The sequence below is a fragment of the Hesperophylax consimilis genome, chromosome 13, assembly GCF_061612785.1.
Source record: "Hesperophylax consimilis isolate HC1 chromosome 13, BYU_Hcon_1.0, whole genome shotgun sequence".
In the NCBI taxonomy this organism is placed as follows: domain Eukaryota; kingdom Metazoa; phylum Arthropoda; class Insecta; order Trichoptera; family Limnephilidae; genus Hesperophylax; species Hesperophylax consimilis.
This window is the reverse complement of record NC_142848.1, coordinates 13,345,020-13,364,893: the sequence shown is the minus strand read 5'-3', so window position 1 is coordinate 13,364,893 and position 19,874 is coordinate 13,345,020. Positions and strand designations below refer to the sequence as shown.

At 33.2% G+C, this 19,874-nt stretch overlaps 1 protein-coding gene across 3 annotated transcripts in view; it reads right to left on the bottom strand.

Moving 5' to 3' along the window:
* cert (ceramide transfer protein) overlaps nucleotides 1–19,874 on the bottom strand; it is a 105,407-nt gene that overhangs the window by 11,684 nt on the left and 73,849 nt on the right. For all 3 annotated transcript variants that reach the window (XM_089638785.1, XM_089638786.1, XM_089638787.1), the window contains one exon: nucleotides 1,474–1,674. In XM_089638785.1, coding sequence (XP_089494911.1) covers nucleotides 1,474–1,674 — 201 coding nt within the window. The remainder of the gene's footprint in view (nucleotides 1–1,473; nucleotides 1,675–19,874) is intronic.

Genomic DNA, 19,874 nt, shown 5'->3' with positions numbered 1-19,874 from the left:
GCGGATCTTTCGCGACGGAACGCCAATACATGTAATTGCATACAAATTACAAATAGCGGGCACACTACGCGGAAGATCGGTCGTTCCGTCGCGGACGATCGGTCGCTCCGTGGCGGGCCGCCGACTCTCGGATTGACTCCCGCGGAAGTTACAAGACGGAATTTACATCAAGTGTGGCGCTAGCCTAACTGTATTTTTTGCATTTTGAAAAAATGTTCAATCCAAAAATGTTAAGCATCAAAGTCAATATGTAAAACTGTATATTTTACTGTAAAATAAATTAACGAGATTTAGGGTGTTTTTAGGGATGGTTTAGTTGAGTTGAACTGAGATAGTTAGAAGTATTGCACCCACAATGTTGCATCCTTCCCGGCAGGCCAACAGCCGAAAGGAAAAATAACTAACTAATTCACTCCCCATGAAAGGGGAGGTTCACGTCTGTAAACACCCGACCCGAGATTGCCCTATAAATATAGAGCCAGATTCAATCCAAGTCAGTTCAACAACCACCTCTGAAGAAGAAACAGTTCAGCTAAAAAACCAAAACTAAATCTCCAAGTGAAATATTTAACAGTGTTTTATTCAGTAGTAAATTAATTTCCCTTCCAGTTTAAAATCAGTTCCTATCCCAGTTTAAAATCAGTTTTGCCTAGTAGTAGATTCATGTGTCAATGCAAATTTAGAAATCAATTCTTCGCTGTAAATTGACTTGGCATCATTGCGCATCCCGCCACGCTCCCGAGATTGATTAGGTGAAAAATTGTGTCCGGGTCACCTATCGAGAATACAGTATCTGTAGATTTTCTGAACGTCTCCTACAAGTTTTTTTTCGAGGATGAAATACACTAAATCAAAAATTCTAACGAGGATAATAAATGAAAATCTCTAAAATTATATGCGATTATCCTTAAGCAATACCAACGCCAATATTGATAGTCTCGTAATTCAAGTACAGGGCCAATCTTCACACTAAATTTTGTAATCAATTGATATAACAAAAATAAGATGTAAACTTTGGAGGGAATATAACAAAAAGAAGATGTAAACTCTGGAGGGGATATAACAAAAAGAAGATGTAAACTCTGGAGGGGATATAACAAAAAGAAGATGTAAACTCTGGAGGGGATATAACAAAAAGAAGATGTAAACTTTGGAGGGGATATAACAAAAAGAAGATGTAAACTCTGGAGGGGATATAACAAAAAGAAGATGTAAACTCTGGAGGGGATATAACAAAAAGAAGATGTAAACTTTGGAGGGGATATAACAAAAAGAAGATGTAAACTCTGGAGGGGATATAACAAAAAGAAGATGTAAACTCTGGAGGGGATATAATAAAAAGAAGATGTAAACTTTGGAGGGGATATAACAAAAAGAAGATGTAAACTCTGGAGGGGATATAACAAAAAGAAGATGTAAACTCTGGAGGGGATATAACAAAAAGAAAAAGATAAAAAGATGAATAGTGTTTACCTCAGGCCACAGGGGGTGTTTGAGAAGCGGTGCATGCGGCACGACGGCCCCCCGCTGAGTGAGCGGCTGCGCGGGTCCTTGCGAGGTGCGAGGGCCCGGGGGGCGCGCCAGGCGGGCGCTGCGCTCCTCCTCGATGCGGTCCAGACCCGTCTCCACAGCATCGTAGAACTCATCCTCGGGGAGAGTGGAGTGGGGGCCCTCCTGAAATTACGGAAAAGATCACATTCAAATATGTTTATTTTTTGAATTCTGAGTCACATTAAATTATTTAGATGCATAAATCGGTTAGTTAACAGATTTTAAAAAGCAATTCTGTTCAACGCATTATTTGACTGAAGTTGCAATACACAAATCCTTCATGTTAAATAATTATTTTATCTACATTTTAATATTTGAGCTTCACAACATTAAGACAAGTGAAGCTAAAATTGTGAGTGTTGTGTTGCATAAGAGATGACAAAATGATAGGAGAATTTTTTAAAGCTTTTAATAGTCTATCAATCAAGATTAATTATTTAGTTGCAAACATACTTTACACATTTTTTAACTTAATAATGTATCCAAATGGGTATGAGGTAAACATAACCTCACATAATTACTAAGCAATAATTTAGAATGTATTCCAAAATGTTGAAATTATTATTTTGCTCAAAAAAAATGTAAACTTCCAGCAAACAAATAAATAATAACAAACAAACCCAAGATGGTTATAAATTTTATCATTATTCGATAATTTGTTTTAATTTAATAAGGGCCAGTTGTTTCATAGAATTTGAAAAATTCATAAAATTTCCAAGTTAATTTTCCAGTTCTGTGGAAGTTCTTTTTAAGTGTCAGTTGTGTGAAAAAACTGGTCAATAATGATATAATAATAGAACACGAATAGAACCTTTACAGAACTTTGAAATTTGATGAATTGTTCAAATTATGTGAAACAGCCCGTCCTAAGCAGTTGCCAACAAAAACTTATATAAACACGCATTTTACACCTATTGAACTTTGTAATAATTTATCACTTTACAAAGTAAATGTCAATATAACATATTATTGATACAGTGAAACTTTATCATTATTCTCAACCCAATAAAAGTGTATTTAAAACAGAATGTGAAAATGAGTGATATATTATAAATTAGTTGACATTATAGTTCCTCCTTTGCCAGAAACCGTCAAAATAAACTGTGGGTGTCTCGGGCCATTAGTTGCCAAATTACAAAGTAAACAATTATATTTAACAGTGAAATTTGAACCACCCTACAGGATAGAATAATTACGGAAAATAATTGGCTGTGAAAATTGTTAGTAACTGACAATGTATAAATTATGATTGAAATCAATTTAGTTAGCCAGAAAAAAGGAGGCGGAAAAAATAATTAAATTACAATTTTTTGTAGACTAATACTTTCCGAGAAGGGGTAGGTAGGAAGATAGGTGGTACTCGATTTCGACCAATGGGATGACATTATCTAAAGTTTAGACACATTTATATCGTTATTTTGGTTTCATGACAATGGTAAATTAACATTCCTTATAAACGGGATATAAAGTCATTAAAAGTGATAAAAAAGCCTATATACCAAACCTAATGTAACCTCTTTAACCTAATTTGTTTTTCATCACTTTGTCCGGTTACTCATTTACCTAGGTTCGTTTATTAATATGATACATATGTCGTTCATTGTGGCGGACTTTTAATCATTTCCAGACAAAAAAAAACTGATAAAATTTAAAAATAAATCTTTACATGAGCAAATCTGTATCTATAAATAATGCAATAATAATTTTTGCATGATTTATACAGCGCCGTTTTTGTGCAAAATCACCTCAAGGGCATAAAGAAGGTATCTGTGGCGAACGAGCGAGCGGGCGGGCGGTCGAATGGGTGGCCTGATTTTGTTTTTATACAAATCTAATTTTATTCAGAGATTGATGAAATTTTGCACACTTAACCTTCAAATCAAGAGGAAGGTCACTGTCTACACGAGAAAACCACTCCCATCCCCTCTTAGCAGAATTTTGATACTTCTTGATTAAATTTTGCACACTTGATGTTCAAAATAAGACGAAAATTAAGTGTACGAAATACTCCGTGCTAAGCCGGGGACTTCAGCTAGTAGTAATCTGGTAACACATCTAATACTCATTTTTTCTTTAATTTTGAAATATTTTGTGTTTTTATGTAAAATTACTTTATGTTTGTGATACTCTTATGTTTGCTTCACTCAAATGTAAATTGTTAACCTCGATACAGGCTTAGTCCTAGTGAGGTTGATTTTTATGTGAAAAAAAAGTGTTTTATGTATAGTGAGATGCAATAAATAAATAAATATAATAATTAAAGATTGATATATATATATCAATTTTTGTGCACATGTATATATATGAAATATATATAAAAAGTGAACCAAATTATTAATCTTCTACAAAATTTCGATTTTCGTAAGCAAAGCCACTGCTTATAGCGTTTTGAAAATACATACCTGCGTATTCAATCAATGCCTGCCTATAAAATACAACCTGCGTAAAAAAACACTGTCAAAATGAAGCTATGTCCGAGGAAGTCAGCACAAAGATCGATAAAATTCAACACTATTATAATATCAGTGACGCGGATTATCTATCCAAAATTAGATTCACCTTGGTCATTGTAGTCAGAATGCTCCACCCTTAAATCAAACCAGAATAATCATTTATCGCCCTTTAATGGATTAAAACTTGCTTTAGCTAGCTGATATCGGAACATTCATTACGCTACTCGATAATCATTTACGCCTATAAACGGACAGGTTTAATTGATTTATGGATTTGACAAAATCTTATTAAAATGTATTACAATGTATATATAAAAAGTTAGTTAGTCAGTTTACTTTAAAAAAAACGAAGGTACAATTAGTTATTCAATATCTCCAAGAATGTCAAAGTTATAGGATATAGAGACCTTCCTAGTTGGACAGTCAAAATCTATGCTGTAATATTTTTGTAACAAACCAATAAATAAATAAATAAGCATTCAAAGTGAACTTGTGTCCAGTGACGTCACAGGAAACAATTCTATAACCCTACCTCCAAGCTTCATAAACGAACAAAAATAACAATAAACGTATTTATTTTGTCCAAAGCGAACGAAGGGGAAATTGAACTATAAACTTAAATTAAATTCAGACGTGCAGAGGAAAGTTTTCAGAAGTGATTGATGATTTACACAGGGTGGCCAAGACTGCCAAGAGAAAACTCTCAATTAATCTTTCTCCTAGCATTATGATCAAGGTGTGATGACAAACTACTGTATGCAGTAAAGAAATATGATCTTTCCCAGTTGAGCTGACATTTCATGGGGCAAACTCGCCACCCCACTGCGTTCCTAGTGCCCTAGTTTTGCAGTCGCGGCGGTCCACTTTGGAACACGCAAGGTTACAGCAATTTACAAATTTAAAATCTCAATAATTCAATACGGTTCCGATGACTATATCTTCCACGGGTATGAAAATATCCTCCTCACTATTTGTTGGATTACCTTTGTATTAGGCTGTCCGGGGAAGCCCTTTTGTAAGTAGCACAAAAAATGTCATGACCTACAATGTAAAATAATTATATCGCCAAGGTATGTACTTGAACTATCAGTTTTATTAATGGCTTTCCAAATATTCTACGTGGTAGCGCGGAGGTTATTTGGCGCTTTATTTGAGTACCGCCCATCATGACATCCGCAATTAAGGTGTGATGGAGACAGGCAAGAGGAAGGTGGGAAGTACCTGGCTATTCAGATCTGGCCACCAAACAAGAGTGAAGCCATTTTAAGCAACGTTTCTATTCTAAATGGTAATATTTCACCAGGGCGATACTGAGAATATCTTCCGCTAGACTTTATCCCGCTTAAAGGGTGGTAAACGAGGAGGGGGTGACTGTTTGAAATCTCATAGACAATAGACAGTAACCTTCCTCTTGCTTTTAAGGTCAAGTGTGCAAAATTTCATCAATCTGGTATAAAACCGTAGATATGTATAAAAAAACAAAACAAACCCACAGACTTATTTATATAATATATCTCCTAGCTGAGGTCCCCGGCGTTGCCCGGGCTTTAACTCTTTACTCTGGTTTAAGAGATGAGAAAAGGGGATGTGGGAGGTTTTTAAAAATGCCAAGTAGACACTTTTCGTCTTGTTTGAAGGTCAAGTGTTCAAAATGTAATCAAACTCAAATTGATTTGTATAAAAACAAAGCCACTCTATACAATATTATATTGAGTTTTTTTAAAGATTGTTATTTTGGTTGCGGAGTAAAAACATATATTATTATATTCTAGAGATAAATGCAGTTGTTTTATTCACATGCACGGGTACGAATTAATTCTTGAAAAAATATATTTATTCATAGTACCAATAAAATTATTATTATTAAAATTGGTCAACTTTTCAATATACGTGGAGAGTGCGAATTTATATAAAAAGCTAACAATTGCTTGAAAAGACAATATGAACATAAAACCAAATCCTCCTAGATCACAAGGCCGGCACACTCATTCAAAGCAGCCTCCTACCTTATATGGGATTTTACAAAAAAGTCCGTTTTAATTTATTTTTTTCAATTATTTATTAAAAAAAATATAAAATACATTTTTTGTAGGTTCTCATACAAGTTTGGAGGCTAATTTGATTAATTTGAGTGTCCCGGCCTTGTGATCTAGGAGGTTTTGATCAAACCCCTGGGGGTATTATTATTACAGAAATACTCTCAGTGCAAATATTATATCTTCATTCAAGCTGAGGAAATGTTTGCTCGAGGTGTTTTTCCACGCTGTCTATAGGTAAAGCCGATACAGTCAAATACCGGTCAATAATATTTAAATAGATAAAAAGAAAAAACTAAATTAAAAAAATATAGATACACGGCGCGAGAAGCCAATAGAGCGAGAAGAGTGTATATTTAAGCACTTACATTTCTGCGAGAAAAGGTGATAAATTTAAAATCGGGAAAACGTTATTATCACCTTTGATTACCTAAAATGCTTTTATAAAAGTTAATATCAGACTATTGATATCACCCATTTTATCGAACATGTTGATTTCGTTCATTATTATGTTGTTAAAAACATCAGAATTGTTTATAGTGTAGCCACTGAATAGATAAAAAAATACACACTAGTATAGATTTTAATTGAAAGCAATGTCGCCAGTGACTTAATATCTTTTGATTCTAGCCCATTTAGCATGCGCTCTGTCTCTCTTACACTAATAGTGAAACACAGTTTTGTATTGGAAATTTAATTGGTTAGACTTTGCATCACGAAACACGCCCACATCGCATTTCTTGTGTATTTCTTTATTTATAAGTATGTCAACTCAGCTTTTTCTAAAATTAAATAAACGATTCCATGATAACTCCTAAAATTCCAATTCAAAATACCTATAAAAAGTGCTATAAAGTAATGAAAAAAATAGTTACATATGTGACCTATTTAACCTAGTTTTTGTTTCATCACTTTATAGCATTTTTCATAGGTGTGTTGAATTGTCATTTTGATGAGTTATCCGGTCACCTAAAGAAACATATTGTGTAGTAGGTTAGTTACCAACAATCACTTTGTTAACGCCCAACTTTTTGATATATTTACAAAATCACAAATAATCAACCTCAAATTTAAACTGGTATAATTTTACACTGATTTTTTGGGGGTATTATTCCGTGATCTCCTTCCTTAGTCAACGTTTCGGACAGCATTACACGGTCCATCATCAGGGCATATTTGTAATCATACACCATTAATCATAAACCATTAAACATAAACCATTAAACATAAACCATTACACATCTGTCCTGATGAAGGCCACTGTAATGCTGTCCGAAACGTTGGCTAAAAGAGGAGGTAGCGCAACACGGCGTAATACCACGAAAAATCCCTATAATACTTTTGGCCGTGAAAATCTCAAATCATATCTGGGAATTTTTTTTAGATTTATTAAGTTAAGAGTTACACTATAATTACGTTTCTGTGTTTATTGATATAAAAAGAACTTGAAAATCTAAGTGAACTAACGTTTGTTTATTGCTCACGTTCTGACTGCCTACATACAAGTAGATACTCGTAAATATATAAAATATAATAAACGCTAAATAATATCTTGTAGTTATCAGCGGGTATGAAATAATATCAATTTAATACATAACATAAAATATTATTTTAAACTATTAATGTATTAATTATGAACGACTAACGAAAAGAATGGTTGAAAAACGATGATTCAGGTACATATTAACAGTTAATAAAATCAATCATGAATAAAAATACGCCATTGGAGAGCTTAACACGCCCGCCCCTTGGATTAAAGTTAGTCACCCCGAGAGACCCAACACTCCCCTCTTATCACAATCATAATAATTGTGTTTCATAGTAAATTATATGGCAAATTGGAACACCACAGCCCGCGTGATGATTCACGTGCTATGGCGTCAGCGGGTGATGACAGAAGTTATTAAAAAAATATCCAACCGCTGCGGTTAAAATTGGCATATATGCGCTTTAAAGACAGATTTAATCAATTAAGAAGATATGCTGTAAGACTATTAATTTCGTACCGCGGTAAAAACGACTAATTTGACCCTGAACTGAATAACCAATTGATTTGCGAGATCCATTTATAAAGGGTACCTCATCGTATTTCTCCAAAAAATGAGTTTCATTAAATTTTACTTCGAAAACCGGTGTGAACAAATAAAATTTTATTTATTTGGATGGGTTATTTCACAGACAATAATAAAAGTGAAATACTGAACAAACAATCTTCCACATGCCAAAGGTCAATCTCAGTCACTCTCGCCCAGTAACCGCCCAATCCCGTTTAGGTTTCTAACAAAATCAAAATCTTTGAACGCAAACTACCTGCCAAGGTGTCGTTACCATATTTAAAAATCGGGTTCCACTTTTACTATGTATCCAAAGTAGATTTATATTTGAGCATTAATGGTGCATATTTCGCTATACTATCTGAATTACCTAATAATTATATCCAAAGAGTAAATGTAAATTTTAACAAATTACATATGTACTGTATATAGAGAAGAGTAAAGTCAACGTAATAAACACACCGTGGTCATATTGTCACGTACAGACACAAAGTTTGTTTATTTAATTCAACCTCAACCTGATCCCGTCATAACCAGCTGTGTTATGGCAGGATCAGTCGAGAAAGGAGACGCGAAAACGAGCTTCTAAAATATATAGACGGAAAGTATAGAATATTATAACATTAAAAAAGTTGTACAAATATAAACGATTGAAAACACGAATGAAATAAAGTCAACCGATAAGAGAGTCATGCTATAAAATGTTTATCAATACTATTTTCATGGTTTTACTAACATTTTTTACAATGCTAAATAATTGCATTTTCTTACATGATAATAATATTATCAAAGGTAAGTGTAGGATGAATTTAATAGTAACCATTATAATCGTAGCTCTGTACTCGGTTAGTCTAAAGAAAGATAATTGTCAACACTAAACTGACGAGTTCAATGCCACATTGCTCTCAAGACATTTCTCTATTATTATCCTTACCCTTTTTAATATATTTATTTATAGTTTAGGTAAATAATCTCTGTATTAGTTATTAAATTGACACTCAAAGCAATTTTCAGTATTATTAAGTACTAAGATTTTCTTATTATTAAATATTAAGATTTTATTATTATTAAGTACTGAAATTTTCTTATTATTAAGTACTAAGATTTTATTATTTAAGAACTAAGATTTTCTTATTATTATGTACTAAGATTTTATTATTATTAAGTACTAAGATTTTATAATTAGTAAGAGTTAAGATATTCGTATTATTAAGTAATAAGATTTTATTATAATTAAGAACTAAGATTTTCTTATTATTAAGAACTAAGATTTTAAAGATTTTCTTAGTATTAAGTACTTAAAGAAAGAAAGAAAGCAAGACAAAAAATATATATTACAGTAAATAATAAAATAAAATACAGAAAAAAACAGAAAAGTTCCAATAAACTACTTTTCAGTAGTTTGTCGATGGCAACTTTAAATTAATATTAGTAATAAGAATTAACTGATTAAAATTTTGTAGTAGGCAAAGTGATTGAGGCGAGTCGAAGGCACTTATTTATTTATTCACAAGAAAATGAAAAATAAGAACATGGCAGATGAATTGCGATAATATGTCAAAAAGTATTAATATAATCTTGAAGTTAGTATTAAAAGAAAGTATTTTTTACTCGGTGTCGCGTTCTCGATTGGCATCAAAGAAAAAATAAACACTTCAGTCACGCGATTTGACAAAGATGGTAGAGAAATTATTGGACTCTTCCTTGGGGTCAATATTCCGCGAATGAAAATGGAACCAGAACGGTTAATTGGAAAGGACAAACGTAGCTATTCACCCCGTGAAATACTTCGTACCCTCCATTATACACCTTTCTTAAGTGGCTTATGAATTAACTTGCAGAGTGTTTGGATAAAATTCATAGAACCAAACAAAATAATTAAAATTATGGCTGAAACATTTATAGGTAGAATTATAAACATAAGTATTTCATTATTAAAATATACAAAAAATATATAGACCAACAAACAGGATGTGGCTTTCAAACAAAAATTCTAAAAGGCTTTTATCACAAAAAAATAATCTAGTGACAAAATTATTGCCTTTGTGTATATGTATTTTAAAGATTGAAGCAGATAGATCATTAATTGTGTTATTATTAGTTCAAATAAAATAAGGTGTTTGTTAATAAACTTGAAGATGCCTAAATAAACAGCTCACACTCGTAATAGTAACAAAACTAATCAAGTAAATTCAGGATTCAGGATTTACACAACTAGGCAAACTGTAAAACTTACAAATTTTCTCCGGAATCCGAAGAAAAGCCTGGAAGTCGCTACGGCTGCCATCGCGGAGGGTTTTCAACTATTGTCACCAACACTTTGTTTTACAGTATGAAATCACCATACGTCCGTAGCACAACACTTTAGAGGTTAAAACCTCAAACTCAATTATGTTTAATGTCGTTTGCAAAGAAACGGAGTGCAATTATCTGGTTTATTGAAGAAAAAGCCACTTCGCACTTATCTTAAAAACTTTAAGAAAAAATATGTTACATTAAAAATGCATATTATCACAAGAGTCCCAACCGCATCCAAATGTCTGAAGTAAGTGAGACAATGATATCACCAATAATTGGGGTATGTTATGAGACTCAATGTCGTGGAGTCCCTTTCCTACCCCTGAAGAAGATGGGGATGAGGAAGGTGGGGAAGGAACCTGGCTAAACTAATGCTGTGCGTGTTTATGAAAAGAAAAAACATAATTCCTATAAATTATTTAAAAATTCGTATTTATTTATTTAAACAAAATTTCTATAAATTAACACATTTAAAAAAAATAATAATAATAACCTATAGATGTTTTTACTAATTTTTCTTCGGGCAAGCACAGCCAAAGGTCAAAGCAAAGAAAGTTCGACGAAGTTCATTGATCATCGACAAAATGTTAATTTTAAATAATAAAAAAATATACGGAAATCACAAATCGATTTTAGTAACGGCGCACTGTTGACACAACGGGCGTAGGTTTTACCCAAAAGCTGATAAGTATATGAATATTTACGTACGAAACAAAGGTTTTACGCAGCTAAAATCACGATCTAAACTAGAACGTTTGTTGGAAAGGAGGCGAATCTGATCAAATTACTCGTATAACCACCGTTTCAACATTAAATCCGCAAAGTACCTACCCACTCGTGCATACGAGCTGAAAAGTATTCAAGGAAAACCATAATATTCGAATACAGAAATCTTTCATCCGCGATAGTGATGACTGCTTTACATCATCCATTTTTTAAAGTTAGAATCAAGTTTGGCCATTCCTACCGATTCGGGATGAAAAAGGAGTTTTTTTTATTTTGGTAGTTGGTACCGTGAGTAATATATCTATTGGTGCCGATTTTTGTACAGTTAAAGGTGACGGACATTATTTGACATCTGTCATTTTTCATTGTTTTAAGTAATTATATTACGCGAAAATGATGCATGTTTATTCAGTTTTGTATTTTAAATATTAATAAAAAGACTACTATATTTATTTATTACTGATCTTGAATGTGTATTACTGTTAGTTAGGTATTGTGAATTTCGCGTGTAAGTTTGATGATTTGACATTTCGTTTTGAGGAAATCATACACGTGAATTTATGTACTTAAACATACGTACTGTTAACTCATAGAATAAGGTATTAACTTTATATTGGAATTAACTTTATATGGAACTTACTTTTACTAGCGAATGAATAGACAGGGTTACGACAGCTATGGCTTTGGCATCGGCGCTGCCGTGTTTTGGTGATTTCACCTCGTATTATACGAATATCGTTTCGAACAAGAAACGGTGATCGGGTAAGCAATATTGCCAAGGCATAGGTACCTATAAAATCAATTTGATAAATATTCGAACACCGAACGGGTAAACAAAAACATCGAATGGATAACGACCAAACACGTGACACAGCTCCCAAATTACAGTGAGAGATGTTTTCATGGTTATGATCTATCGTTATGTTCCATTTTTTGACGATTTAGTACCATCCCAAAATATTATTAAAAAATATCGTATAAAGCAAAGATTTTTCATATGGGTCCCGATATGGAGATCGGTATGAAAAAAAAGAATCGTGTAAAGCCGGCATAAGTTCTGGGATTGCGACACGGATTATTTTAAGTCTCTTTGCACTCCTCAATAAATTTTAAATTCCTCAACTGTCCTAATGTTCGATGTGCGATGTTTTACTAACCAAAAACAATATTTTGCCATTAAATTTGTTTTCGTAAACGAAACCGCATATAACGAGCTGACCTGCATCGTTCATTGCACAAATTAGTAAACACGTACTGAGCCGAACCGACTTTATCAGGATGCAAAAACAAAGTATCCACTTGGATTACAATTTTAATATGACGTTTTAGCATGAACCCGTGATCGTTTTCAAAAGAGCACACAGTTGTACGTATATTTAACGCGTCAGATGATCACTTTTTGATGAAACTTAAGCATTATTTAGTTTAATACCAAATAAAATGACACAGCTTAAAACAACATATCGACAACCTTTGCATAGTAATATAATGACGGCTCAATATCAGTGGAAAGCCCAATGTAGGCGCAGTCGTCGAAATGGAATGATTTTATTTTGTAGGCGCAGTCGTCGAAATGGAATGATTTTATTTTGTAGGCGCAGTCGTCGAAATGGAATGATTTTATTTTGTAGGCGCAGTCGTCGAAATGGAATGATTTTATTTTGTAGGCACAGTCGTCGAAATGGAATGATTTTATTTTGTAGGCGCAGTCGTCGAAATGGAATGATTTTATAACACAAAAGGTATCAACATAAAGGTATGACGATGCACAGTTATTCTATTTTTATAGTGCGTAGGCACATCCCATATGTCACAGGCATTACGACATACGATCTATGTTTAGATAATTAATTAATATAAATTTGCATCATAAAGACATCACATAATAGTTAAAGACATCTAGTTTCGTACATGAACGTGGCCTCTTCAGTAATAGCAAAATTTACTTATGTATATACCAGATTCTCAAACATTTATAGTTGGGCCCTTTGATTCTATGAACTCTATGAATTTCCAGTACTCATTTTCTCCAGAGCATTGTGTACCCTTAATGGCGTAAAAATAAAACTAGGTCAGTCAAATATCTATAACTTTACAGACCGGCATTCTAATCGCTGTGCTACAGACGTCCCACATTATAAAACATAATTTGTAACTAGCTGTACCCCGCAACGTGTTGCTGTGGCACAGTCTATCTGTACAGATGGAGAAATAATTGCTTTTACGTCCAACAGATGGCGCTGTGTTTTTTTATGGATGTTTGTCCAACGGATGGCGCTGTTTTTTTCAAAAAAAGCATTTTTTTACCTGTCACAGCATTACCTGGCATATAAAAACACAAGCGTTCGAATGCAGCGTTGTGTTAAAATTTCAAAGCAATCGATGAAGAACTGTCGTAGATTTAAGACTTTTAACATTTACTTTTTTTCACTACTCAAGATACGTAAGCGCCCTTGAGGTGATTTTTAAAAACGGCTCTACACAAATTATCCAATAATTAAAGTGAAAATTAAATTAATTTTTTTACTATAGTGGTCAATAGTTGCACAGATTTACTGCCCCCAGACACCCATGTCGCCGGGGACCACAAGAAGATGACACAGCACACTTTGAGAAGCACTGGTATATACCATAAATCCAAGAAAGTCTTATAGGTATATAAGTACAGTCATCATGGAAATGACAATTAAATTAATTATTAAGTGTCATAATATAACAGTTGCCGTTTCTGTTGACAAAATCATTGCATCTATTTTCAATGAATTTCTGTGGGTTTCATAATTTTCTTTAAGGCGATGCACTACGTCGTGTAATATTTTAAATTGAGCCGCTATCAATAACAACCCTTACGTAGATGGCGATAAGGTTTAAATTCCCGCTTAACACCATCCGCCTGTTTTGATTTATGCAAGAAAAAAACATGGCCAAAAAGTGCTTTTTATTTAATTTTGTGGATGTTCAGGCATAAATATTTAAATGTTTTTCGATCATTTTATAAATATCTTAATTTGCCACATTATACAATAAAATCATAACCGAAAATGGGTTCGTAAGTAGGAGATTTTGAACTTTAAAGCAGGCCATATACATTATTTTTTTCTGGGCTTATAAAAAGAAATATCTAAAAAATACTAGATTATTTCAAAGGCCAAGATGTATTCTACTCGCAGTATTTAATTAAAGCATCTGAAACATTTCCAGGCGACCAAATTTTCAAACCAAAAACACATGATTTCGCGTTACTACGTTGCGCATCGCCTTAATTATTTATCTACTATCTATTGAAAGGAAAAACACATTTGTAAAAAAAAGAATGCATCAGAAATCAAGCAAACACAGAGGTAACAATGATTTGTCACAGTTAAACTCGATTCTCGACGTAGTCATTCCACTGGAATAACGAGGGGTTCGACCCACTCGTTGTTCGAGTGGAATGACTTTTGACGTTTCGCGTATGTAAATGTGTACTTTCGACGATACTCAAGAATAAGAATGTCGATCAATGTATGTACTTTCGACGGCGATTGCGAGCGGCCTGGATTGGAGAATCGATACCTTGGCCCTACCCACAAACGTCCCCGCAGTACAAAAAAAGGCAATTTGTCCTTCATCGGTGACGCACTTCCCCGCGAGACTTTTATCACTTATAGACATTTCCCGACCGCAACGTCACGCAGTAAAATCAAAACACGAAACTTAAGGGCGCGTTTATCTTTATCTCATTGTTCAGCTTCACATTACGGTTAATCAAACGGAAACGGACAGGTTATCAAATGGTTTATTCGGAGCTAAAGTATACCCGGCGCATACCATCGTGGACTTTCTGTAGGCCATTTTATGATATACAATTCCGTAATACATTATTTCGATGTATCTCATAAGATTTGGCCAGCGTCAGCAATGTAATCGCCCGAAAATATTTATTTACGACTTGATTACAAAACATCGAATTATCTCTACTATCTATAAATATAATATGCATGTATTATATGTACCTTCCCGAAGAAAATCTCTGAATGATAGTGAAAAGCCTATCAAACTCCGTCGCGTAATTTAGAAGAACTAAGCGCAAACACAGACAGACGCGTATAGCTACTTTGTATTATACTACTCTAGATTAGCGATACTACCAAGTTCGGTATTACAATCTAATTTTACGTACTGTAAATATTATAATTCATGGCTAATTACTGCACTATTGCACTATCTTATAAAGGTAGAAAATATTCTATGTCAGAATTTTGTGATTAATATTTAATACACGATTGCAGGTATGTGATGGTTTCAGCTTTGATTCCTAGAGAAATTAATTATTTTAAATGAAACAAAGATACAATGAACAATTCATCAAACAAAAGTTCATTTTCGGGTCAAATCTTTCACAGAAATTGAAAATTAACTTTGAAATTTGAATTGTTCAAATTTTCGGAAACAATCACTCCTAAGTATTTTACTGCTAAAACTGTTCTTGATGATATGAATGATTCAAGAGCATTTGATGATAATAACATTTACATTGTCGTGTTTTAAAGGTCTTATGACTGTGACTAATAAAACACAAAATAACGTAAATAATGTAATCTGCTGAATCTGACCATGGTAAACATGATATTATTTGTGCTCGGCTTTTTAGCGTATATATCTCTATGCAATTTCAGTGTCTTCTGTTTACAGGCTTCAAGAGCGAGATTATAATTCCAAATATGCAGCTACACGGGAAGCTTAAAATCATATTTACATTAAAATTATATTTATGTGCAACTTTTTTTATAAGGTAGGTTTTTGTGATAATAAATACTGAAACAATATAAAATGTACCAGCCAGTGACGAATTAGTTTAGTTTTAATCCTCTGCTTGCATTTTTAAAGGTGGTAATGAATTCCGCATATCGCCGAAAATAAGTTGAAACATTGTTAAGAATTCAAAGTCAAAATACGTTGTGTTTAAATACGACAGGTGTGAAGGTTGGTCCGATAGGTTAGGAGGATAGAACACCCGCCCGGATAGCGGAAGGTCGCGAGTTCGAATCCTGGTCGATATATTTTGCATCAGCTAGGAGAGAATCAAAAGGGAAATCGTATTGATTCCAGAAAGAATACAAGAATCCTCTCCTTATTAATGCGGATCTTCACGACTGCCTGATTTTTTTTTAATTTTTTGAAAAAAAAAAATTTTCTTCTCATATCTAAGAATATCTTTTTTGCAAATACATGTGCGGCGCGAGAAACTCCTTATTTAATCTTATCTCTCCTTATTAATGCGGATCTTCACGACTGCCTGATTTTTTTATTTTTTTTTGAAAAAAAAAATTTTCTTCTCATATCTAAGAATATCTTTTTTGCAAATACATGTGCGGCGCGAGAAACTCCTTATTTTAAAAAAAATCATAAAACAAATGTATGGGAAAATATTTGAAAAAAAATTAAATGAACCTATATGTAAAGGAAAAAGAATAAAAATGACATGTCCAATACTTTTAATTTAGGATTTTTAAAAATAAGGAAGTTACCGCGCTGCAGCCTGTATTATGTAATTTCTCATATGTATTAAATTTAATGTTAATGTAATGTGTGATATTTTATAAAAATATAATTAATTACATTGTGTCCTCATTGACATATTATTATTAAGATTGTGTCCTTCTAATAGATACATAATTATTGAAATTTTAAATACACAGGGCATTATGGAACTTACCTGACTTACTTGGGTGATTCCTGACCTTTTTGGAGTTAAAATGCTAATGAAATATTAGTTTTTTTAATTAAAAAACATTATTTCACTTGTCGTCACTGGTAATTCGTGCAGATGACACGCCACCCAGATCCTGACTGTCCAATACTGAGTTTTTAAGTGAAAAAAGTCACCGGTGACCAAAATGCCATCTAAATTTTGACTCCAAATAAGATCAGGCACGTCTTTTAACCCACTGTATAATATGACCCTATTAATTTGTAATCGAGGTACGTCTGTTGCTACCTCTTTTAAATGGCAGCACCTCAAACAGGCGCTTCTGTATGAAAGGCAAAGGGTATTCTATTAGGGGAGGTCCCGGTCCTTGGCATTCGAATTCTTAATGTCACAAAAGTACCACTCGGATATGCCGGAACATAGAACATTTAACATAGCTAAAGCCGTTTAGAACAGTGTTTCGTTTCCTAAAGGGGTGATACTTAAATTGCCTTCTACTCTGGAACGTGGCGCAAAGGCGACCTTCAGTATCAGCAGGTTCAGACGTTTCAATTTTAGTTGATCAACTCGACACACTTGAAAGTATATTGACGACTGTGAACCTTTTATCAACGACACAGTTGATCAAGTTTTTAGTTAGAAGTCTTATCGTTCAATAAAAGTTGATCACCTAAAATTAAAACGTCTGGACCCGCTGTAAGTGAGAATAAAATACTATATTTGGTTGACAATGCCTCGCTAGGCAAAACAACTGTCACACGTAAAACCTACGGGTACCCGGAAAAGGTTTAAAATATTTTAGTTATTTTAAAAATTAATTTTAATGATAGAGGTACTTTTTTTATTAAAATTGTAGCACTCCGCAAGCTCGATAAAAAAATACCACTACTTGAATCTAGGGCCAAAAGTCTCACCGCACTCGGAACTAACTATCTATTGTTCTAGTTCATAACATGAAGAACTTGTCGATAGATAGATAGGTGGGCAGGACCCATCGACACGAGTTTCCCGATGTATGAATGTAACGTGTTTCCCAAGACCAAGTCGTTTGGTCTGTCCGGTCCGTTCTCTCTGCCTACCCTGCTGAGGCTATGATTATTACACAATGTCTTCCTCGGCCGTCTCCGACCTCTTCCACCATTCACTATTGTATACCACAATATTACTGTTAAAAAAACTACATTACATTGACGTTAATTCAACTCCATATCTCATTCCGGTGCAGAGATATTGCGTTAAGTATTCCTCGGGCGACCCCGACTTATTCTATCATCAAACCACTCCTATCCTCTCTAAACACTCCTGGCACTAATAGGAACAATCTATGAAATTTTCAGCGATATCAGTTACTACATTTCGAGTTTTGCGAGCAAAACATAAGCAGGCTGTTTTTTATATATTAAGATTTTAGGGTTACACGAATATGTATAAAAATATCTACATTATACCGATATCATTTCGAGTATTCAATTGAATGCTGGTGGTGGTGGTATAATCGTATATGTACATATTAATACACATATCCACAACAGGAACTGAAAGCTTTATTTTCTTCGATTATATTACAACCAAAATATATATTTATATACAAAGAATATATATAATAACTTCGTAACACGAATCCATTAAAAATACGCACAATAATTTTGATATCGCGTGTTTATGTTGCGACCAAAATGTAAACAATAAAAATTATAAGTTTTACTATTGTGGTACCATCATTCCTATTCGTCAGTAACGATGAATAGAATCATTAATGATGCATTGTTTACGACGAAATGGTTTCGTTTGATTGAACAAACTATTAATATAACAGTAAACGATTGTTTTTATTTTAAAATAATACGCGTATCAATTCAAGAAGCTGAACCATATTTTAATAACTGTCGTAAGAAATATAATTATACTTATAAAAAAATTAAAAATATTGTTCCAAGGACACTATTTTCCTTCTTACCTTACAGGCAATCTGCAAAATTTCTTATCGGAAAAACTTTCTGGTTACAGGTAAAACAAGATAAAGGTAGGTCCCTAGAGATACAAAAAATACCTCATTTTGGTAAAGTTGCCGGGTTCTGCCTTACACACGCATGTTTTTTTAAAATTAAATTTTAAAATAACTACAATGTTATTTACATATTTTAATTTAAACCTTATTACTACTACAAATAACTATTTGAGGGCGCTGTAAAGCACGCACAAAATAGGTTATTAGGTTCTTAGTTTGGGTTATTTAAAAAATTAAATGTAACTTTAAAAAAAATCACATACATTTCTTGTAGTAATAAGATGGAAACAAAGTGTTATTAACAAAAATATGTGTATTAAGCGTGAGGCGTAATTCGGTTATTCTAAATTGTATTTAAGTTAGAAGAAAACGCTGTTTTAAAAGTAGATTTGTCTATGTTTAGTGAACAGGTGTGAACAGTCGAATTCTGCCAAATATTAGCATGAGAACCACTGGCGCACAAAGAATTTGTTTTTAGTTCATAAGTATCTAAAAATGATCAGAAAACAAATGCGGGCTCAATTACGTGCAATAATTTAAAAATGGCTTATCTAGCTAAATTCATCTCTATGCTGCAACGTAGTATAACATTTCTTTTCACGCACCCGCGAGTAGTGCAGAATAATTTATTTGAAACATAACAATGAGTCCATGACGAGTTACATCCAACATAACAATTCAAATGCCAACTAACGCAGTAACTTATGCAAAACAATGTTAATTCAAGATTTTTTTAATTGAGATCAATGTACCTAAAACCAATAATTTAATTTTAAAATGGTCAATCATCAATAAGTTTAACGAAGAATCAATAACTTATTGTATTTATTTTTATAATTTATGCTTAAAATTTTGATTTACTATTCACAACAAATACAAAACAATACATCGAATCAAAATCTTAACACTTTTATTTAAATGTCAATAAAATAAAACCTGTTGTTTCCAGAAAACCGTGACACTTGTTCAAAATAAATCCTTTATGCAGTTTTAGTAAGTGTATAGCAAAAATAACGCCACGATAACAGCGTGAAATAACAACGATTCGCCGGCGAA